General features: G+C 42.8%; 1 protein-coding gene across 4 annotated transcripts in view; it reads left to right on the plus strand.

Annotated features, from left to right (window-relative positions):
* Nucleotides 1–19,047, plus strand: part of ttc3 (tetratricopeptide repeat domain 3) — a 58,125-nt gene extending 39,078 nt beyond the window's left edge. For 3 of the 4 annotated variants that reach the window (XM_080435596.1, XM_080435598.1, XM_080435597.1), the window contains exons 31-47: nt 218–271; nt 825–907; nt 1,059–1,214; nt 1,898–2,456; nt 3,140–3,199; nt 4,124–4,273; nt 4,828–4,967; nt 5,678–5,746; nt 6,422–6,518; nt 7,555–7,658; nt 8,006–8,090; nt 9,484–9,591; nt 10,512–10,921; nt 12,114–12,228; nt 17,426–17,557; nt 18,268–18,360; nt 18,851–19,047. In XM_080435596.1, the coding sequence (XP_080291722.1) occupies nt 218–271; nt 825–907; nt 1,059–1,214; nt 1,898–2,456; nt 3,140–3,199; nt 4,124–4,273; nt 4,828–4,967; nt 5,678–5,746; nt 6,422–6,518; nt 7,555–7,658; nt 8,006–8,090; nt 9,484–9,591; nt 10,512–10,921; nt 12,114–12,228; nt 17,426–17,557; nt 18,268–18,360; nt 18,851–18,991 (2,556 nt within the window). In that variant the 3' untranslated portion in view covers nt 18,992–19,047. The remainder of the gene's footprint in view (nt 1–217; nt 272–824; nt 908–1,058; nt 1,215–1,897; nt 2,457–3,139; nt 3,200–4,123; nt 4,274–4,827; nt 4,968–5,677; nt 5,747–6,421; nt 6,519–7,554; nt 7,659–8,005; nt 8,091–9,483; nt 9,592–10,511; nt 10,922–12,113; nt 12,229–17,425; nt 17,558–18,267; nt 18,361–18,850) is intronic. The other variant, XM_080435599.1, reaches the window with a different exon arrangement.
* The last annotated feature ends 4,957 nt before the right edge of the window (nt 19,048–24,004 follow it).

Here is a 24,004-nt window from a genome sequence, read left to right on the forward strand (position 1 = left end):
GAGGTAAGCACAGTTTATATTCACGCCGGTGTCTTGAATGAATGAAGGACTGAATATAGTGTACATTGTAAAGTGCTTTGGGCAAAAGTTTTATTTACACTAGAAAACAGCTCCCTGAAAGGTCTGTAAAACGTACACATTGTTTAGAACCGCCGATCTGACCGATTCGCCCATATATCTGATGACACTTAACTCATGTAATATCATCTGCTTTCAGAATTCTCCTATTAAGGCCAAGAACAAAAGCCGCAAAAAGAAAAAAGAGACGAAGGTGAGAAAACGTTTGTGTTGCCCTATTTATACTCAGTTATTATTAAAGTCAGTTATTTTAGGCAAACATGGTGGTATTACAGAGTATATGATGCTTTATCTTTTAACCCACTAAGACCTGGAACGCATCTGTGTAATTTTTAGATTTGAGCTAAAAAGCCATATTTTACACTTTTGGCTATTCAAAAATGGCAGATATACAAGCTCAAAGTGCCGCGCTATGAGCTTGTAGATCTGCTGAAAAATCGTGAAAATGTGTGCAAATCTTTGAATATATACAGTTTTAAAGCAAACATTTGTAACTCAAGTCATTGCTTCTGGGGGGTCCCTGGAACAACACATTTTGAGATGGGGGGGGGGGGGGGGGGGGGGTCCGTGGCCAAATACATATCATTTTGGGGGTCCTTGACGTGAAAAAGTTTGAGAACCACTGATCTAGAAACATACGTTGTTCTGAATAATGTTGGGATTTAGAAGACGTGTCTAGAATGGGCTTCAGGTCTTAATGCGTTTTAACGCCATGCTGAAATGTTGCTTCTGTTGTCCTTTCTCAGCCGGTTATCATCATTTCTGGGATGAGAGGCGGGACTCTAAGAGAGGAGCGTGAACAAGACTTTCTGGATGAGGACGATTCTTTGTAAGTTGCTTAATCCTCACACTTACAGCACTGCTTATTGAGACTAATATACTTACAGTAATTGCACGTTGTGTTGCTCGACAAAGTATAAATCAGTTTTTATTACGTTGAAGCGATAGGCTGTGTTCTAACTCCAGCTTTGTGTCGACAGATTATTCCTTAATCAGAATGATCCGTTCAGCGTGCCCAATCACCTTCGAGAGCAAGTGGCTGATTTTGAGGAGCAGTATAGCGCCGCCGGTAGCAGAAGCCGCTATAAGAACATCCTAGATAACAACCCTGACCCCACTAAAGAGAGTTTGTATGAGTGAGTACAACCCTGACCCCCTGACCCCACTAAAGAGAGTTTGTATGAGTGAGTACAGCCACCACGAGAAGCACAATGGAAACACGTTTGACTTTGTGTCAGGGACTTTAATTTATATATATATATATATATATATATATATATATATATATATATATATATATATATATATATATATATATATATATATATATATATATATATATATATATATATATATATATTTTTTTTTTTAATTGCATTGGGCAAGGTAGACTGTGAATGAAAGGACATACTTGTGCTGATCTTTTAAACATACCATTGTTTTATTTGTGCTGCTACTGCATCGGCCCGCCTTAGACAGATAAGGCATGTTTCCAATATTTGTATTGTAAATTGTCTCAATATTGCATATTGTTTCTGTTGCTGCAAACTGTAAAAAAAAAATGAAGAAAAACCTTCCAATGTTCCAATGGAATTAATGTAGTAGTTATTTAGACATACTCTAATATTCTCATTGTTTCAATATTTGTAAAACCCACAGACACACTTAACCACTTTAACTTTAGTTCTGCTCAGCACTTGTTAGGAAGAAGTAGGCCATTCATTTACCCAACAAAGCTGAAATATGCAGATTCAAGGTTTCTGCCCGACATCAACAATTTGAAAGTTGAACATATATATATTTGTCTTTCTTGCTGCAGCTACTTTGCTCAGATCCTGGAGGAGCACGGCCCGCTGGACGCCGAGGACCCCCTGCTGGTGGGCGAGGTGGACTACTTCCCCCCCGTGGCCCAGCAGAAGATCCAGCAGGCCGGGGGCCTGAAGCCCTTCCTGCTGGAGTCCCTGCGCTTCATCACCATGGGCCTGAACATCGGCCTGGCCAAGCACGCCGTCACGCTGCAGCACAGCGGCGCCGCGCACGGTGCCCTGGTGGACGGCCTGGGCGGCCTGGACGACCTGGACGTCATAGGGAACTACAGCATGGACCCTTCCTCCAGTGACTTCCTCAGCCTCCCCAGTCCTTTCCTGTACGACGCCGTGCTCCCTCTGGTGGCGAGCGGCGGCGACGGCGCGGTCGGCTCCGAGCTGGCCTCCTCTTATTGCGTCGCAGAGACGCTGGACGATCCGCACCTTTTTTCAGCCTGCGACCTGGACCACGACCTGGACCTGTATGTAAGTCAGATGGATGGAGACGGGGCTATTTCAGAGGGCCCTTTCCCCATAGGGGAGAAGCTGGCGCGGAAACAGTCGGTTGTACAGGTGAGGGCGCCGTGGTTTTTAGCTGCCTTTTTTTTATAAATCTCTGCTGTCCGGCAGAAACCAGCTGCAAAATGTAAAATTTTCAGGAAATGAAAAAAAGTGGAGTTAAGGTCCTTACACACCGGCGAATATGCGAATATACGCAAAATTCGGACTCGTTCCGAATAATTAAAAGACGCTTTTTCGCTTCGCGAAACTGATGTGGACGCTTGCATTGACTTTATAAGGTTTAAAAAAAAAACGGATTTATTCGCCTGAAGAATTCGCCCCGGTGTGTAAGGACCTTTAGGAGGTTTTGTTCATCATTGATAAGAACAGCTGAATGGACCTCCAAGCTCACAATGAGGTTGGAGGTCAAAAGAGGGTGGAGTCTGGAGTCAGGAAAACCAGCTAACTCCGGTGGAGTTAGCTGGTTTAGCAGAAAGTTTGTCCAAAACTGCATTCGAATTTTAAAACGGCAAAAGTAGCAGATCGACGTGCTCGAAACGCGTCGCTTCCAGTTTGTGGAGCTGCTACTTTTGATGTTTTTTGTGTGACCTGTTAGTATGATCACGTTAATTCACGAAAAACACAAAAAGTTAGAAATGTGGAGATACGAGGATTCTGCTCGACAGCAACAATGTGCTCTAATGTGTAGATTCACAAAGTGTTCTAAATGATTTTGCTTGTGTTTTTTCTTGCAGGTTAAGAGGGCAGTAGCGGTCAACACAGAAAAACTTGAGCCTTTTGAAGTCGTGAATAACGTGAGTTCCACAAAGTTAAATAATGTACACACACACTGATTATTCTTATTGTGATTCAGTAGTGGAAGAAGTACTCAAATTGTTTTACTTAAGAGAAAGTAGCAATACCCAGTGTTTCCCCTATATGCATTAAGCAGTGGCGGGCCGCCACCCCTTAAATCCGACCGCCACAGTATGATTTTTACAGAAACAAATATATCAATGCTTAAATGCATCTCAGACAGGATGCCATATGTGCCATCACTAGTTGTTGATGTGTGACTGACTGATGTGTATACTTTTGTCTATACTTTTGTCTAATAAAAGTATATTTTCCTAAATCTGGAGACAATTCATATGTAAACTATACAGATTATTACTGTGCACATGCACTGTTCAACATCTGGCTAGGGGAAACGCTGATACCACTATGTAGACATACACTGTTACATTTAAAAGGCCTTTTATTCAAAATATACATTGTGAGCTTGTAGATGGGCTATTTTCCGAATAGCCAAAGTATAAAATAGGGCTTAAGTGGTTACTGTATGTTTTGTTGGGGAGTGCGTTCCGGGGGGGGGGGGGGGAGAGCTAATATACAAGCTCATGAGCTTGTAGATCTGTTATTTTTGAAAAATCGTGAAAATGTGTACAAAACTTTGAATATATACTGTTTTAAAGCAAACATTTGTAACTCAAATCTTTGCTTCTGGGGGTCCCTGGAACAACATATTTTGAGATGGGGTTCCACGGCCAAATACATATACATTTTGGGGGATCTTGACATGAAAAGGTTTGAGAACCAGTGCCACTGATGTAGAAACATAGGTTTTTCTGAATAATGTTGGTATTTAGAAGACCTATATCTAGAATGGGCCTGAGGAGGACATGCTTAGTTTGCTTTTCCACCAGGTGAGTGAACTGTGCTTTGATCCACCTTCACAGGGCGAGATCACAAAGAGGGAGAAGAGCCAGAGGGATCTGGAGAAACACATCTACACCATGAAGCACAACCACGACCAGGTCAACGCACAGCGCAGAGAGGTCATCACCGCCCTGCAGGAGGAGTATGCTGAGATAACTACCAACACACAGGTAGGTGGAATGGAATCACCTTCTGCACACATCACTGTTGCTGTCTTAGTCCAACTATACGTTGATTCCAGAGTCACCACAGTCACTTTGATGGCCATATTCAACGTTATAAGTCTCACGAGACGGACTCATCATACAGTCTGGAGCACGGAAGCTCTGAAAATGACGCCTCCTCCCCGCTTCCGTTTCGTCTATATTCGCCTTTGTCCTAATATAAATCTAAATAACCAAAGCCTATATGGCTTGCTGCTTAGCAGAAATGGAAATTCAAAAATGAAAGATATTTTAAAATATATTGTCGGGAACAGATGACAGTTTCCGGTCTCAGATTCTGGGAGGTGTATTGTTCCAGACTCTAGATAGCATTCAGAGATAGTGGAATAGTTGTCTTTCTACGTGACGCTATCCAGACCCCATCATCTATGACTGGTTGCCACAGTGACTGGAGCTACCGTTTTTTTGGATTAGACCTGGAGGAGAGTGAACTGTGCTCTTGACACGTTGCTGTGTGGCTTTCTGTGTGTGTGTGTGTGTGTGTGTGTGTGTGCGTGCAGGTGATGAATAAAGAGCTGGTGCTCTTCCAGCAGAAGTTGGAAGACGAGGTGAAAAGGGACCAGAGGGAGAAGAGGGAGAACCAGGAGGCCCTGAAGGCCCTGAAGTTGGAGATCAAGGCCCTGGCTGAGCGGCAGGAGAGGTGACCATGTCATTAGAACTACTAGACATTTAGCACACGTCTCGGCTCTTAACCCCACAACCTAGCATCTCTATTCTGGGGTGAACGTTCTGTGAACATAGTCGATATCTATAAGCTCACAGCTTGTGAGCTTATAGATCATCAAAGCACTACATTTTATTATGTTTTACAATTGTCAGAGAGGGAGAGTTTGATGTTTCTGTGTCAGTCAGTGAGAGTTTATTAGGGTCTCCGCTAGGAGGCGTTCATCTTCTGTTATCTCTCATAAAGACGTTGTCATTGGGTTGCCATCACAGATTTATTTCCCCTGCAGAACCAAACGGCTCCTGAAACCATGCGTACTTGTTAACTAGTTGTACGAACTCTTGCTTTATTGTTGTATTGTTTTATTGGATCTTGTTTAGTCGATACACTTATTTGTTTTAGCTCTTGCTCATTTGATTTTGGTATTTTATCTCATCTGTTTAAGAAAGTAGGTAGCTGATATATTGCACTTTTACCTTAGCGCTAGGTATACTCTTAGTTGCTTGTTTTTGCAGGAAATGCACTTAAGACTTCTGGTGATTAGTAGTTTCGTTCCCTACCTATGTTGAATGCACTTATTGTAAGTCGCTTTGGATAAAAGCGTCTGCTAAATGACTGTAATGTAATGTAACCGTGTGTTTTTGTGAATGTTTTAATGAGGTGTAATCTCTTTGTGTGTCTCACAGCATTTCCAAAAGCATCCGAGAGAAGAACCTCGGTTATGACAGGCAGCTGGAGCGTTTCTTAGAACTAAGGTAAGTGTAGGTTCATGGGGAAACGCTACACAAATAAGGCCAGTGGTGACTAAAATCATAATGCAAATTGTCCTGTTTTTTTTTTGTGCTCAATTATGATATTTGCTCAAACCTTTGCATTTGTTGTAGCAATCAAAACATTACACAAACAGATCTGGAGTAGAAGTGTTTAGACTGCAGTATATTCCATATTCTAACTCGCCCGAGACACAAATCCGTGTCAAGTTGAGCAAATGGAGTGAATGTTGTCCGATTTTGCAAGAGAAACGAGCCTAAAAGAAGCGACTAGGCTGCATTATCTCACACTGCAAATTGATCAGCTATTTTCGTAAAATCTTGGTAAAAAATGAAATATTTGGAATATTTTTTAAATGTGAAACAAAAAGTTTGTATGAGGGTCCCTGGCACAACATATTTTCTGTGGACAAATACAAGTTAATATCGGGTTCCTTGGCATGAAAATGTTTGAGCACCACTGGTTTAAACAATATTAGGAAAGAAGCTCAAGTAAGCAACTGCCCTTAAAGAAACAAGCCCAAAAAAAGCAACCTGCAACTAAACTACTAATATTTACCAGCAACTTTACAGATAAAAATAGCCCAAAGTCTCTTATAATAATCAGACATGGCAACACTGGTGACATTAGATGCTGAGTGTGTCATGCTGTCTCCACAGTAACCAGTCAGCAGCTGAGAAGATGAGCCTGGAGGATGAGATCAGGAGGTGTAAGGAGCTGTGTGCCAAGACCGTCAGGAGGTCCCAGGCAGCTCAGGTCTGTATCCGTCCCAGAGTTCATTTCGTCGACTAAAACTATGAATGTTCGTCGACTACCTTTTTTTCACTGACGAAAACTAGATAAAAAATAAGCTAAGACTAAATATAGTGACAATTTTGTCAACAAATAAAAACTAGACTAAAATGTTAGGGAGGGACTAGTGGAGAAGAGATCTAGAACTAAAACATAGCTTGTAGAACTAAAGAAATAGCCGATCTACAAGCTCACAAGTTGTGAGCTTGTAGATCGGCTATTTTCTGCAATGCGAGTATGTGTAAAATCAGCCATTACGACACCATCAAGAACTGCCTAAATCTTTTTCTGTCGACAAAATCAACTGTAGATTTAGTCGACTAAAATCTTATATTTAGTCGACTAAAACTAGACTAAAACTTTACAGGTGACTAAAAACTAAATGAAGTTTTATTCAAAATGAAATTTTATTCAAAAGACTATGACTAAACTAAATCAAAATCTGCTGTCAAAATTAACACGGATCTGTCCTCCCTTTCACTTACCACCAACCTGAGCTCCTATTATAAACACTGGTCCCATATTGCGCTGATCAGAGCAGTGGTCACCGAGTTATGGCCATTTGTTAAACCCTGCTGTAACACTGCTTTAGTGCTCTATATGTAGGGCTCTTCTCATGCCAGTCCCCTGAACAGTGTTTGTGCCAAGTTTGGTGTGGCTTTGAGAAATGGTGCACCTTTCCCAGAGACCTCACGCTGTCGTCATGGCAGAGACCCCTGAACAGTGTTTGTGCTAAGTTTGGTGTTACGTTTGTGACGTCCACTGTCGGTCGGTCCGCCCGCCCACCCTCGAGGCAATTTTAATTTTAAGTTAATGCGCTACTTCGTCAGACAAGAGTGTCATGCTAATTCTACAAGCTTAAACCACATCACGCCCGACAGCGACTATATGAGATATGCATCACCCCACACACACACACACACACACACACAGACACAGACACAGACACAGACACACACACAGCACCAGACTTACACTGTACCTCTATTTAATCCGCCAGCTGTCTAACTTGGAGAACCAACGTGACCAGGGCTTGCACGACCTCAAAAGGTCCCGGTCGGATGCCAATGCTATCCTGGCCAAACTGGAGGAGGTAGCGCCCAGGTAGGTGTTGAAAACTATGGTTGAAGACACTATCCAGCTTCTAGCAATTCTATCTCTCTCTTTCACACACACACACACACACACACACACACCCCCACACACACACACACACACACACACACACACACACACACACACACACACACACACACACACACACACACACACACACACACACACACACACACACACACACACACACACACACACACACACACACACACCCCTAAAACAGCAACAAAGCAGACGCAGTACATTTTGCTGTGTTAACCTCCTGTCTGTTTGGTATTGTTTGCATACGCACCAGTTCCATTCACACCATTCTGTGTTGTCCTGATCTTTTCCAGGTTCCCTCCTCAAGCTCTGAACCTTCCAAGAGGACACTGGAGAGCCTGTGTTAAAGAGTCTGAGGACAAAATCTCCAACGTTGAGGTACAGACAACACCGTAGCATTGGTCACACACAACTACACACTACTAGGGTTGGGATCCTTTCGGATTTTAACTATGATTCCCGCTTAACGGTCCGATTTCTTAACGGTTCCCTTTAACGATTCCTGTAGGGGGGTTCCAAAATGGGCCCTTACAGGTCTGTAACTCTGAGAGGGTACAAATGGAACCAAATGGACGCTTTCGTGTCCATTTGGTTCACGGTGGTACACGATATACAAGCGTAATCACAATATAACCTAACCCATTAACACATTAACTGCCAGAATTATTTTCATATTTTTTTAGCCAGTGCCAGAGCTTTTCATTAGAAAAAAAAAAGTACTCAGGAGCCGAAATACAGCATTTTTAAGTTAACAAGGAAGTGGATAGGAGTCTAGATCTTCAACTAATCATATCTCCTTGGTCTTTGGGTGAAATTGAAAAAAAAAACATTAAAAAAAAAGTTTTTTTCACTTCACGTAGATCTACGCGATTGGCACGTGGCGGCTTTAAAGCGGTTCGCGTAGATCTACGTGATTGGCAGTCAATGTGTTAAGACCTAAGGCGATTCTTAAAAATGTTTTCTAAATCCTAACCGTTTTTTTTTTTTTGCCAGACCCAAGGGGTCTGGCTTACATGAGGCTTTGTACCTGTTTCGTCCATACATGGGCATGGTCACTTTGTCCTCCGGCCCCAGCCAAAAAAGAGTCTTGTCACTTTGTCCTCCGGCCCCAGCCAAAAAAGAGTCTGTCACTTTGTCCTCCGGCCCCAGCCAAAAAAAAGTCTGTCCCCCAAAAAAGTCTGTCCATACATGGGCATAGAAGGGACACACGTCGTGTGAAGCCCGGCCATTCAGATTTCAACCACTAGGGGTCTGGCAGTACCAGGTCTCCTGGTTCCCTTTTTGCCAGACCCAAGGGGTCGGGCTTACATGAGGCTTTGTATCTGTTTTCTCCATACATGGGCATGTTCACTTTGTCCCCCGGCCCCAGCCAAAAAACGAACTATTCATGACATCATCATTATGTCACATACTAGGACTTCATTCTGGGTCTGGCAGAACCAGGTCTCCTGGTCTTGTTTTTTAATACAATTAAAAAAAATCTAGATAAAAATTGCAGATCTACAAGCTCATAGCGCGGCTATGAGCTTGTAGATCAGCTATTTTTGAATAGCCAAATAAATCTAATGTGACACAGATGCTGCGTTCCAGGTCGGTTTCAACCCAGGAGAACACATTAAAGCATAATGAAGCACTTGTTTCCAATGTGGTCCTGCAGCATAGCAAAAAAAAGAATAGTCCAATGCGTTCAATGCCTTTTAGCACGTATACGTTCTAGTAGTACCAGTTGTAACGTACGTGTGTGTGTGTGTGTGTGTGTGTGTGTGTAAAGGCTCAGTACCAGGTGCAGATGGAACAGGTGAAGAACGGCAGCAGGCTGGGATCTCTGCCTTCAATCATTGTCCCCAGCGCTCCGCAGACACCAGTTGTGCCGGTAAGAGTGATTTAAGTGAATACTTTATTGACTGTACTTCCTGTACAGTTAATAAAGTAAGGTTATGGTAAAAGGAAAAAGACACAAAAAGCCCCATGCCGCTCGTTTTTTCTCTCTACAGTGTAGAGGGAAAAACTAGCTTGTTTTGGGGCAAAGACATTTGTTGCAGACTCTACACCAAATGTCTTTTCCCCAAAATATAAGATTTACAAGCTCACAACAAGCTCACAACATGTCATTTTGGCGCGTTGTGAGCTTGTAGATGTTTTATTTTTGGTGAATGCCCCCCCCCCCACAATATGGACACTAGGGTTCAGTTAAATGATGACACTTTACACTCCAGTCTTGTGTGTTAAATGATGACACTTTACACTCCCGTCTTGTGTGTTAAATGATGACACTTTACACTCCCGTCTTGTGTGTTAACTGATGACACTTTACACTCCCGTCTTGTGTGTTAACACATTGATTGCCAGAGTTATTTCAGATTTTTTACAGTTTATTGCCAGAGATTTTTCATTGAAAAAAAAAAAAAGTACTCAGGAGCTGAGATACAAAATTTTTAAGTTAACAAGGAAGTGGATAGGAGTCTAGATCTTTGACTAATCATATCTCCTTGGTCTTTGGGTCAAATAAAAAAATAAAAAATAAAATAATAAATATATTTTTTTGAAAACAATTATTTTTCTTAAAAACGAGTTCTTGGCAATCAAGTGATGGATTTTAAAAACGAGTAAAAACGAGTTAACTCGTTCTTGGCAATCAATGTGTTAACTGATGACACTTTACACTCCCGTCTTGTGTGTTAACTGATGACACTTTACACTCCCGTCTTGTGTCTTAAATGATGACCCTTTACACTCCAGTCTTGTGTGTTAAATGATGACACTTTACACTCCCGTCTTGTGTGTTGCGTGTGTGTGCAGATGTTCCTGTCGGTCCACCAGCTGCCACAGAACCCGCCATCATCACCGAGCTCCCATGACGGGGCCCAGGCCACACAGGGTCCCCCACACAACCACCAGGCCCCCATGCCCAACCACCAGGCCCCCATGCCCAACCACCAGGCCCCCATGCCCAACCACCAGGCCCCCATGCCCAACCACCAGGCCCCCATGCCCAACCACCAGGCCCCCCCACACAACCACCAGGCCCCCCCACACAACCACCAGCCCCCCACACACAGCCGTCCCGAAGGGGCCGCCTCTCCACTGGGAGACCAGTGGATCCACGGGGCCCACGCCAAGCCCCACGCCAAGCCCATGGAACAGCAACCCATGACTGTGTTTGAGCGCGTTCTGGAGCACCTGTCCAGTGTTTTCCCCGTCTACACAAGGTGAACACCACAACATTTACAATACATAGATTTGCAACCATCATTTAACACATTGGGTGCCAGAGGTTTATTAAAATATTATACTTTGAGTGCCAGGACTTTTTAAACATTTTGAACCTTTTTCAAGTAGTCACAAAAAATTTTCAGTGATCACCGTCCTCACGGTGATCCCCTCATTACACACATACAGGTCTCGTACAATCGGGGGGAAAAAAATTTAAACATTCGGAAATCCATTCCATAGTTGCAGCCAGTTGAAAATAGTTAAATTAACATTGTAAAAAAAAAAAGTGCACAGGAGCCGAGATACAGGTTTTTGAAGTCATAAGTTAACCAGGAGGTGGATTGGAGTCTAAATCTTGTAGGAGTGATATTTCCTGTTGCTGTGAAGGAAAAAAAAAAAAAAAAAGTAATTATTATTTTTTTTTTTCAAAAACCGTATATATACGGTTTTGGCACTCAACGTTAGTATGCGCAAAACCGTGTATATATACGGTTTTGGCACCCAATGTGTTAAAAAAAAAAAAATCTACAAGCTCATAGCGCGGCACTGAGTGCCGTGCTATGAGCTTGTAGATCTGCTAATTTTTTTTTTATCGTGAAAACTGCAAATCTTTGAATATATGTTTTAAAACGAACATTTTTAACTCCGTTGTTTCTGGGGGTCCCCTGGAACAACACATTTTGAGATGGGGGGGGGGGGGACCGCGGCGGCGGCCAAAATCATATCATTTCAGGTGGTCCTTGACATGGAATGGTTTGAGAACTCTCTCGTATAGCGGCTTATATATGTACAAATCATTCAATTTAGCTGCTGCGGCTTATATTCAGGTGCGGCTTATAGTGCGAAAATTACGGGTATTCAAAGATTTGCACACGTTTTCATGATTTTTTTTCAAAAATATAGCAGATCTACCTGCTATTTTTGAATAGCCAAAGAAATCTATGAATGACACGGATTCTGTCCCGGTCTTAGTCTAAATGGGTTAAAATCCTATTGAATGTTTTTTAATGAGCATAGTAGATTGACTGGTGACTCGTCAGTGTGGTTTAATTTCCGAGAGCAATGCGCTGCAGTAATCTGATCCTAGATCAGCCTAAAAATCATCACACAAGTTTCACAGCAGCACCCCGTGCGTTTCTCTCCTAAAGTAAATGCATTTAAAGAATATAACGTGTGTGTGTTTCCCAGGTTGGACTTGATGAAGTTTGTCCAGGAGTTTCGTGTGATGAATGGCAGACAGCTAAACAACATGGCCTTCCAGGATGTGGCCAGTGGAGTGACACAGATCATTCTAGACCACCAGGTACGCACTACTGACCAACCCTGACCAGTTATAAAGCCACTCTACTCACTAACCCTGACCTGTTATAAAGCCACTCTACTGACTAACCCTGACCAGTTATAAAGCCACTCTACTGACTAACCCTGACCAGTTATAAAGCCACTCTACTGACTAACCCTGACCAGTTATAACGCCACTCTACTGACTAACCCTGACCAGTTATAACGCCACTCTACTGACTAACCCTGACCAGTTATAAAGCCACTCTACTGACTAACCCTGACCAGTTATAAAGCCACTCTACTGACTAACCCTGACCAGTTATAAAGCCACTCTACTGACTAACCCTGACCAGTTATAAAGCCACTCTACTGACTAACCCTGACCAGTTATAAAGCCACTCTACTGACTAACCCTGACCAGTTATAACGCCACTCTACTGACTAACCCTGACCAGTTATAACGCCTCTTTACTGACTAACCCTGACCAGTTATAAAGCCACTCTACTGACTAACCCTGACCAGTTATAAAGCCACTCTACTGACTAACCCTGACCAGTTATAAAGCCACTCTACTGACTAACCCTGACCAGTTATAAAGCCACTTTACTGACTAACCCTGACCAGTTATAAAGCCACCCTACTGACTAACCCTGACCAGTTATAAAGCCACTCTACTGACTAACCCTGACCAGTTATAACGCCACTCTACTGACTAACCCTGACCAGTTATAAAGCCACTCTACTGACTAACCCTGACCAGTTATAAAGCCACTCTACTGACTAACCCTGACCAGTTATAAAGCCACTCTACTGACTAACCCTGACCAGTTATAACGCCACTCTACTGACTAACCCTGACCAGTTATAAAGCCACTCTACTGACTAACCCTGACCAGTTATAACGCCACTCTACTGACTAACCCTGACCAGTTATAAAGCCACTCTACTGACTAACCCTGACCAGTTATAAAGCCACTCTACTGACTAACCCTGACCAGTTATAAAGCCACTCTACTGACTAACCCTGACCAGTTATAAAGCCACTCTACTGACTAACCCTGACCAGTTATAAAGCCACTCTACTGACTAACCCTGACCAGTTATAACGCCACTCTACTGACTAACCCTGACCAGTTATAACGCCTCTTTACTGACTAACCCTGACCAGTTATAAAGCCACTCTACTGACTAACCCTGACCAGTTATAAAGCCACTCTACTGACTAACCCTGACCAGTTATAAAGCCACTCTACTGACTAACCCTGACCAGTTATAAAGCCACTTTACTGACTAACCCTGACCAGTTATAAAGCCACCCTACTGACTAACCCTGACCAGTTATAAAGCCACTCTACTGACTAACCCTGACCAGTTATAACGCCACTCTACTGACTAACCCTGACCAGTTATAAAGCCACTCTACTGACTAACCCTGACCAGTTATAAAGCCACTCTACTGACTAACCCTGACCAGTTATAAAGCCACTCTACTGACTAACCCTGACCAGTTATAACGCCACTCTACTGACTAACCCTGACCAGTTATAAAGCCACTCTACTGACTAACCCTGACCAGTTATAAAGCCACTCTACTGACTAACCCTGACCAGTTATAAAGCCACTCTACTGACTAACCCTGACCAGTTATAAAGCCACTTTACTGACTAACCCTGACCAGTTATAAAGCCACCCTACTGACTAACCCTGACCAGTTATAAAGCCACTCTACTGACTAACCCTGACCAGTTATAACGCCACTCTACTGACTAACCCTGACCAGTTATAAAGCCACTCTACTGACTAACCCTGACCAGTTATAAAGCCACTCTACTGACTAACCCTGACCAGTTATAAAGCCACTCTACTGACTAACCCTGACCAGTTATAACGCCACTCTACTGACTAACCCTGACCAGTTATAAAGCCACTCTACTGACTAACCCTGACCAGTTATAACGCCACTCTACTGACTAACCCTGACCAGTTATAAAGCCACTCTACTGACTAACCCTGACCAGTTATAAAGCCACTCTACTGACTAACCCTGACCAGTTATAAAGCCACTCTACTGACTAACCCTGACCAGTTATAAAGCCACTCTACTGACTAACCCTGACCAGTTATAAAGCCACTCTACTGACTAACCCTGACCAGTTATAACGCCACTCTACTGACTAACCCTGACCAGTTATAACGCCTCTTTACTGACTAACCCTGACCAGTTATAAAGCCACTCTACTGACTAACCCTGACCAGTTATAAAGCCACTCTACTGACTAACCCTGACCAGTTATAAAGCCACTCTACTGACTAACCCTGACCAGTTATAAAGCCACTTTACTGACTAACCCTGACCAGTTATAAAGCCACCCTACTGACTAACCCTGACCAGTTATAAAGCCACTCTACTGACTAACCCTGACCAGTTATAACGCCACTCTACTGACTAACCCTGACCAGTTATAAAGCCACTCTACTGACTAACCCTGACCAGTTATAAAGCCACTCTACTGACTAACCCTGACCAGTTATAAAGCCACTCTACTGACTAACCCTGACCAGTTATAACGCCACTCTACTGACTAACCCTGACCAGTTATAAAGCCACTCTACTGACTAACCCTGACCAGTTATAAAGCCACTCTACTGACTAACCCTGACCAGTTATAAAGCCACTCTACTGACTAACCCTGACCAGTTACAACGCCGCCCTCCAAGCACTCATCTTAATGGCTCTGTGACATTACATCGTAATTACTAGTAATGCACTGATGTTCTCTTGATGCTAATCCCCCCAAAAGGGCACAAATCAGATTGACTGCAGTGGCTGATGGCTGGAGCATTACTTAGAAAGTATTTTCCAGCCACACCATCTAGAACAGGGTCAATGTATGCACAGTTCATGCTCATGCTGCTCGACATCAGTAAACCAAAAGGTAACAGTACCTGCTCTGCCTCACCGTAGCAGAGAATGGACAAACTGTACACATGCCCACATGGAGCTAAAGTTAACCATTAAAGGTAGGGTAAGTGATTCACTTTGGTTAAAATAAGTGTTAAATAGCTCTATTCTGATAGTACTCATTGCTATAGAGTGTGTGTTCAGTAAAAGGAGTCTCCCATGTCTCTCCAGCTCTTAAACAGATAATGCATTTTCAGTGCTCTCTCCTGATTGGCTTAAATGTTGTCACCTACCTGAAAATGTACTAAACTGCTCAAAAAAAGTTTGGAAACATAACTTTGGTCAATTATATCTCCCCTTTAACACATTGAATGCCAGTCGCGTAGATCTACGCGAACCTATTTAAAGCCGCAGCGTGCCAGTCGCGTAGATCTACGCGAACCGCCGATTCCCATTGAAATTGCCCCAGGTGCACTTTCCGATTTTTTTTGATCCATTTCCGTCTCCGGTTTCCGGTCGGAAACAGAATTATTCGGGTTCCGGTTTTTTTGATCGTATCCGCTTCCTGTCTGGGATCCTGTTTAAAACTCGATTTTCTCGGTTGTTGTTTTTCTCCTCGCTGATCACTGTTTAGCGTTGATCCACTGTATCTTCAAGATGGCGGCTCGCATTTGGAAACTATTTTCGCTGGCCGTTTCTCACAGATCCGCTGTGTGTTTAGAACCAAATGAACGCGCACTTTTAACTTATTTAGCGAGGTCTGTGGCGACATGAAAAAAACAAAAAAACAACAATAAAACGCTGGCACTGGTGAGTACATTATGAGATTAAACTCTGGCATGGAATGTGTTAATAATACTAATTGGTATTGTGTTTTATATCATTTTTATCGTTGATTAGTCACCTTTACAAGGAGGTACAGCTTGTAAGGATCGGGCATTCGTGGAATGAGCAACACAGCTAAACGTGTGGGTAGCGCCTCCAAAAAAATTGCCAAAATCACCCAATATGCTTCTGTTGGTAATCGCTTTTGTTTTTAGCAACCTGCCAGCACACATCTGCTGAGAGGTGTGTGCCAGACTGCCAGTAGTCAAAGGTGTGTGACTGCCTCACACTCACAGGTGAGTGACTGGATCCTGAACATGGGTCCTGCAACTTTGTTGAGTTTGTGTATGCTCCAAGCAGCAACACTGGGAAGATGGAAAGATGCCACGTTTGTCCCTTCAGGATAAGGCCCGTGCAATAGGGCAAGTGAAGCTGGTGTTCCGTTATGCAGAGTGACAGCATTATTTGGTGTCAGCCCTGGTACCATTTCCAAACTTAGGACTAAGTTCTGTGAGACTGGTGAAGTCAACAAGGAAGACAACAACCCAAGACCCCTGGCTTCACTGAGGAACCATAGATTTACAGGCAAGACTTGCCCAATGGTACCAAAGACAGATGTCAAAGTTGCAGGGCCCATGCTCAGGTGCCAGTCACACACACCTGTGACTGGCACACACCTGCCTGCAAATGGTACCTGGGCTGACATCAAATAATGCTTAATCTGCGTAACGGAACACCAGTTTCACTTACCATATTGCACAGGCCTTATCCTGAAGGGACAAACGTGGCATCTTTCCATGGGGGCAGTGTTGCTGCTTGGAGCAGACACAAACTCAACAAAGTTGCAGAACCCATGTTCAGGTGCCAGTCACTCACCTGTGAGGCAGTCACACACCTCTCAGCAGATGTGTGCTGGCAGGTTGCTAAAAGAGCGATTACCAACAGAAGCATATTGGGTGATTTTGGCAATTTTTTTGGAGGCGCTACCCACACGTTTAGCTGTGTTGCTCATTCCACGAATGCCCGATCCTTGCAAGCTGTACCTCGTTGTAAAGGTGACTAATCAACGATAAAAATGATATAAAACACAACACCAATTGGTATTATTAAAGGGGAGATATAATTGACCGAAGTTAAGTTTCCGAACTTTTTTTTAGCAGTTTATATTGTGTTTACTAAAGAGCTGGAGAGACCCCTGTGACCGAACAAACACTCTGTAGCAATGATTACTATCAGAATATAGTACTTTAACCTTTTTAACAAAACAAAATCACTTACCCTACCTTTAACTGCATACCTGGCTTAAGTGAATACCGGTTAACCACATTATCCCTAGCAGGTCTACAAGCTCACAATGCATCATGTTGCGAAGCATTTTGAGCTTGTAGGTCTGCTATTTTAGATCAAAGTTCATGTTAATGTTATCTCCCAAGCTCTGCATTGGTGTCGTGACGTGTCGTGTTGTGTTGTTGTGCGTTTGGTTTCCAGGAGCAGGTGAACAATGGAGCCAGCAGCAACAGGTCCACCCCACAGCGCAGTGGGACTCCCGTGTCCGTTTCTAGTCCACTTCCTGTTCCTGTCTGGCAGACGCTGGGAGCCAACAACAGACCCTCCCATGCTGTGAGTGCTGATCTAAAACATCTGCCATCGTCACGCAAATCACTTCTAGTCCAGTGGTTCTCTAAAACGTTTCAAGAGTTATGGGGGAGGTCCTTAAAATTCAGAGCGTACAAATGGAACCAAATGGACCCGTCAAAGTTACGGACCTGCTAAGGGTCCATTTGGAACCCACTCAGGGAGCCCTGAGGGTCCCTCGACCTCACTCTTGAGAACCATTGCTCCAAGGGTCCAGTAACCTTTGACAGACTAGAGTGGTTTCCTCTCAAACTCTGTTGTTGAAACTGTTAGCAGAAGCATCTCCTAGTGAACAGAGTAGGCAGTAAATGTTGTCCAACAGTGATCTGCTAAAAGGACTAAACTCTTTGCTGTTATGTGCCTATACCTCCACACCATGTAACTGTACCTTAGAGTTAAACAAAAAAAAAGGTGCCCCTCCTACTTGTGTCTCAGTTTGCTCACTACAAGTTCCGTATGCCTGACACAATGCCCTGCCAGTCTCATACTTCTCTCTCTTAGCTTACGTGTATATGAAAAAGCAAAGGTTGTTACATTTGAGATGTTTCTACTGTTAGGACTTTGTGAGGATGAGTTGATGTTTCAATTCTACTGTAGAAGGAGGGAGGACTTCATTCTAATTCTACTGTAGAAGGAGGGAGGGCTTCATTCTAATCTGTCTGTGTGTGTGTGTGTGTGTGTGTGTTTGATTCCAGCTGAACGTGGATGATCCGTGCATCATCTGTCATGACGACATGTTTCCAGGTGATGCGTTTGTGCTGGAGTGCAGACACAGCTTCCATAAAGAGGTGAGGAACAAACTGATTCACACCATGTATTACAGCGTTGTTACATGCATACGTGTTTGGAGTGTGACTGTTAATTCAGCCAACAGCAGACTCATGATTATCATCGCTGTCGGGCAGAATCCCTGCATCTCCATATTGCAACGTTTCCTTTCTTTTTTTTTCCCTAAATGAATGCCCTACTTTGGCTATTTTCGCTACTCGACACGCTACTCGATACGTCAATCTACAATCGTAATATTTTGTGAGCTTGTCGTTAACTTTATTATTTTGGAGCCGTGACGATATACAAGTCACTATTAATTATTTTGGAGCCGTGACGATATACAAGTCACTATTACGGACATTGATACGGCTAAATTGAAACATCAAATGGGAAGAACCCAATAAGAAGGCAAATTTTGGCTCATCATTTTCTATTCACTTTTTTTTTTTTAATAATTATTACTTAAATTTTCTGTTCTTAAATCTTTCTTCCTCTCCCTGTTAACAGTGCATTAAGTTGTGGCTCAGAGAGCAGAGCACGTGTCCCACATGCAGAGTGCACACCGTGCTTCCCGAAGACTTCCCCATGCTTCCTGCCGCCGGCAGAATGATGCGCCGAGACCCCCACCCCTCTGCAAACCTCTCCTAATGTCTTGAGACCCCCACCCCTCTGTCCGAGACCCCACCCCTCTGCAAACCTCCCCTAATGTCCGAGACCCCCACCCCTCTGCAAAACGTATATTAAAGTCCTTCTGAGGGACTCCCACCCCTCTGCAAACCATGTTAATGTCCTTCTGAATCTATTTGCATGACATTTGCTCCTGGTGGATTCCTGTGTTTTTTGGCGAGCGATACAACCGTCCGACGGGCATAAATTAAGCGGGCATAAACTAAGCTTTAATGTTTCTTGTGTAATCCTATTAACCACCCGTTTGAATTTAACTGTGCTGCTTTTATTTTTTACTTTTATTTTTAACCAATCGTTTAATTAAAATGTTAAGTGGCATTGTCTCTTTCTACAATCTCATTATTAACCAAATGCATACAGGAAGTAGCCAACTGGTGTTCAGATTAATACCAGTTTAATACCATGTAAACACAACAGAGTAAAAATAGCAGCGTGGTAAATGTAACGTTACACGATACTATTTTTCTGGGTAAACCAATTGGATTCAAGCATGCTGTACATGAATGAATACATTTAAAGAAGTCCATGTTCTTCAGCTACAGTGTCTGCTCATCAAGGTGTTTAGAAGTATGTCAACACTTCTTAATGAAGCACCCTTTTACAACATAGCAATGGAATGTGCATCCAAGAACTTTAGCAACCGTTATATTTACCATCCAAATTTGTTGTACCATACGATTGACTTGTATCAATGAAGATATATTGCTGTATGTTGTCACCATCACAAAATAAAGACATTTGCCAATAACTGACATCTTTCTTTAGGGCAATCAATCATGATTTTCCCCTAGTCCTAGATAAGTGCTGGTACACAGTAATAAAACTTATTTCATCCCACGGGGAAATACATTTTTCAGCTTCACCCATCGGAGTGAGTCTCAAGTGAGTGGGGAGTGGAGCAGTTAGGGCTGTATTGCTCAGGGACACGTCGATACATTGCTGGGGCCCGGGAATCAAACCTGAGACCATATGCTTCCCAGGCAGGCAGTCTAGCTATTCTGCCATGGCTGCCCCAGTAGATCAACACTGTAACCTTTAATACCATATCATCCATTTACATGTTATTAAATGCATTATGACAAGCATACATCTCTAAAGGAACTATTTGGTTAAAAAGTTGACCAGGGGCCTATTACACGAAAGGAGAATTAAATAAGCCTGGATTTAAGTCAAATCCAGGTTTGACAAAGTCTGGTCCGTACAGCCTGGTTTATTCCGTTCCATGAACGCCAAGCCAGGCTGAAAAGGAGCGACTTTGTCGAGCTAGACCTTGTCAAGCCAGGCTGTGTCGAGCCAGGATGGTAAAGCCAGGCTTCACGTATTCCTATAAAAGACCATGAAAGTCGATAGCAGAATCCTTGAACTTGACCAATCATGGAGCCCAAAACCAGAGCGGCGTTCTTCTCTGTGGCTGAACAGCAGCACTGCAGTAGCTCATGGAACAGTGGCGTTCCCAGGAATTACATTTAATCTACAAGCTCATAGCTCAGATCTACAAGCTCATGAGCTTGTAGATCTGCTAGTTTTGAAAAATCTTGAAAATGTGTGCATATCTTATACATTATTACACACATATATACATTTTTAAAGCGAACATTTTTAACTCAAATCTTTGCTTCTGGGGGTCCCTGGCACAAAACATTTTCAGATGGGGGTCCACGGCCAAATGTATATCAATTTAGGGGTCCTTGGCATGAAAAAGGTTGAAAACCACTGTTCTAAATGGCAGTGGTTCACAAACCTTTTAGCTCAAGAGTCTTGAGGCTTGGGTCCCGGCTCCCGGGGAGACATCAAATTTCTCTTCTAGGTTTTGAGACTCAAGACCCAAAAGAGAAATTTGATGTCTCCCCGGAATCATACGAGGAAGTAAAATGTATAATAAGCAAGAAAGGAAACACGGCCGCAATAAATAGATCCAGGGAGAAAGCGTGGCAAAGTATTGCCGACAAATTAAATGCACAAGTCGTCCAAAAAGTCCATAAATATATAATTCAGTTAGGCTTAAACATGAGGAGTGTATAGTGAATATTGGAATTATCGCCTACTAATCTACTATGCGATAGCTTATTATATGCCATGCATCCATATATGCCATGCATCCAACCAATATGTCTGAGTCTGTGCTCAGGAATGTGTCAAAAACAAAAAAAAATGTGTGTTATTGATAGAAAATAAGTATTTTTTGGGTGAACTATTCTTTTAAGTGTCTTGTTCAGGGACACTTTGACACATTGCTGAGGCCTGGGATTGAACCTGGGATTAATGCCTTGCCAAGCAGGCTCTCTAACCATTCAGCTATGGCCACATCGTCAGCAGCAGAGATTCTAAGGTAGTTCTACTCTGTAACAGTAAAGTGGTTTCAGGGGAAACCAGCAAAATGAGGAATAATATCATGAAAGACATGCTAATAAAGCGTCATGTCTCTAATTTTTTACAATGTATTTGATATGACCTTTATATTATTTAATAAATTATGCATTTCATCCTTTATATATTGTCCAGCAACCTTTATGATAACAGGCGAAAAAAGATAGTAGACCTGTGGGAGCCAGACTGCTCAGATGCCAAGGTTCCTGTGCTGGGATTCGATTCCCTGATCTTGTAGTCTGACGTCAAGAGCTCTACCGACTGAGCTATGGATAGAGCAGCCGCAGCTCAAGCAGAAGTCACATTTTCAACTACAACCCTAACCCTAACCCTAACCCTAACCCACAGGGTCAAAAACTTTATATTTGAAATCCGAACGTTTATGTAGATGAATGAACGGGTCAAAAATGGAGAAAGTGCAAACACCAGGTTGAAGTTCATCCATGACAGTCATGACAGATCCAGACTGCACTAGCGAGGACCAGGGGTCCTTGGGGGGGTTCCAGGGGGTCCCCGGCAAAATGTTATTATTAAATATGGCTCTTTAATTGCTACTTTTAAGTATTTACAACGTCGATACGTTGTATCGACGTTGTAGATACGTTTACAGATAGATACGTTTACATCTAATCTGTTATCAAATGTTCTGGGGGGGGGGGACCCCCAGCGTGGTCAAGAGCCCCCCCCCCCCTCATGGACAAAAATCTCCTGTTAGATGGTCTCAGACGGTCTGAGGTTGGCAGGTGTAGCCGCAGTGGCGCACCTTGCTAATTATTTGACTCCCCCCCCCGCATTACTTTGGGAGTCTGGGTTCGTCTCCCGCTTGAGAAATTACTTTTTCAAACAAATTAATTATTTATCTTATCTGTTGTTATTGTACAATCATACCCTGACTGTCCTCAAAGCAGTCAATTAAAGTTGAAATACTCCAGCACTGACCTATAAGAGAATTGGGATTTGAACATGGAATCTCTGCACTGAGAGTCTGATGCTTAGACCACCAGACCATCACCCAGACACATGATACAGATATTTTGACTAGTAAACTACTGTACCGTTCACTTGTATGTTAGCCCTCAGTTAGTACAGTTAAGTTGAAATACTCCAGCACTTTTGAATTTGTTTCTGTGAAATGTTAGCTAGACAGAGTTCTTTCAGAAATAACCCCCCACCTTCACCGAACAATCAAATACTGCCATCGTGATTTGCATATCAAAAACTCAAGGAACTAGTAAATTAACATGAATGGCCCGGCTGCATATCAGTGATAGGGCCACACAAAAAGGGTGGAATCCCCAAAAACAAGAGAAAAAATCACACCCAGTGTGAAGTGGGCGGTGTGGTCACAGTGGTCATCACAGTGATGGAAGAAGTGATGGAAGAAGTGATGGAAGAAACCATAACTTAAAAAAAACCAATTTATGTTTTTTTTTTAAAGTTATGGTTTCTTATATAGGGCTATGCACATGTGTCATGTTTCCCTAGCCAATCACAGTCCTGAATAGACTGTGATTGGCCAATCACGGTGCAGGGTTAGGGGGGTACATTTGTGGCCAATCACAGCGCAGGATTTGGTGTGCAAATATCCAAACCTCACATATAGGGGCGGTTTCACCGCCCAAAAACAAGAGAAATGGAAGAACAGGAGTTGTCCAGGAGAAAAACATAAGCAGACAATCTGTCAGACATTTTTTATAATATAAAAAAAAATCTGTAATATTTTCTTTCGTGAAATCGTGAAATGGCTAAAATAATCTGGCAAGATAATTCAGCTTTCATGAAACCGATTCATCGCTAATCCTGGCTAAATGAAGCCAGGATAGGTGTTAAATCCAGGGTTAACTTTCGTGAAATAGGCCCAAGGACACCCAGGACCCATTCAAATTGTAGTATAAAACTAAATGTGAGACGCCAGAACTCTTTCCTCCTGTTATTTGGTTATCTTCAGCACAAATTACAGCATAACTGCAAGCCTTGTGTGATCCTGCTTATGGCTGGCTGCAATGTAATCTATGGTAGAGTATGTAACTCAGGTGTTAGGCAACCATAGGCACGGGTGCCAGTACAGGGCAGGGTGACTGCTGGCACACGGGCATAAGTGTGAGAGAGAGGACTTTTGGTTTAAAATGAAATGTATTAAATGAAGTCCCCTCACATCTGTATGACAAATACATCATACATTATGCTTACTGGGGAGGGAGTCTGGGAGTCTAATCATTACAATGTCCTGATGAAAAAGAAAATATTTCAAAAGAAGACAAAATAAAGGTTATATTCATGGACAATCAAAATCTGTTGGAAATATTGTACTTTGATGTGGTGTCATAATTAAACTTAATGTTGATACCGCACACAGACTCAATAAAAAAAATACATTCAAAAAGGTTGCCGGCCCCTGATGTGACTAGTACATCTACAGTGGTTGGAGGTGGTCTCCTTACTCTTAATGTAACGAGGACACCTACTGGCTGAACAGTAGTACTGTCTGACTCTGAAGCTCATAAGGCCATAATATAAGGATTGCTTGTTTGTCTCATGTGGGAGACCCGGGTTTTGAATCCGGGGTTAGGACATGATACACATTCAAGTTTAAAATGCAATCTGTAG

This window comes from Gymnoscopelus braueri (genome assembly GCF_963280865.1).
Source record: "Gymnoscopelus braueri genome assembly, chromosome: 8".
NCBI lineage: Eukaryota > Metazoa > Chordata > Actinopteri > Myctophiformes > Myctophidae > Gymnoscopelus > Gymnoscopelus braueri.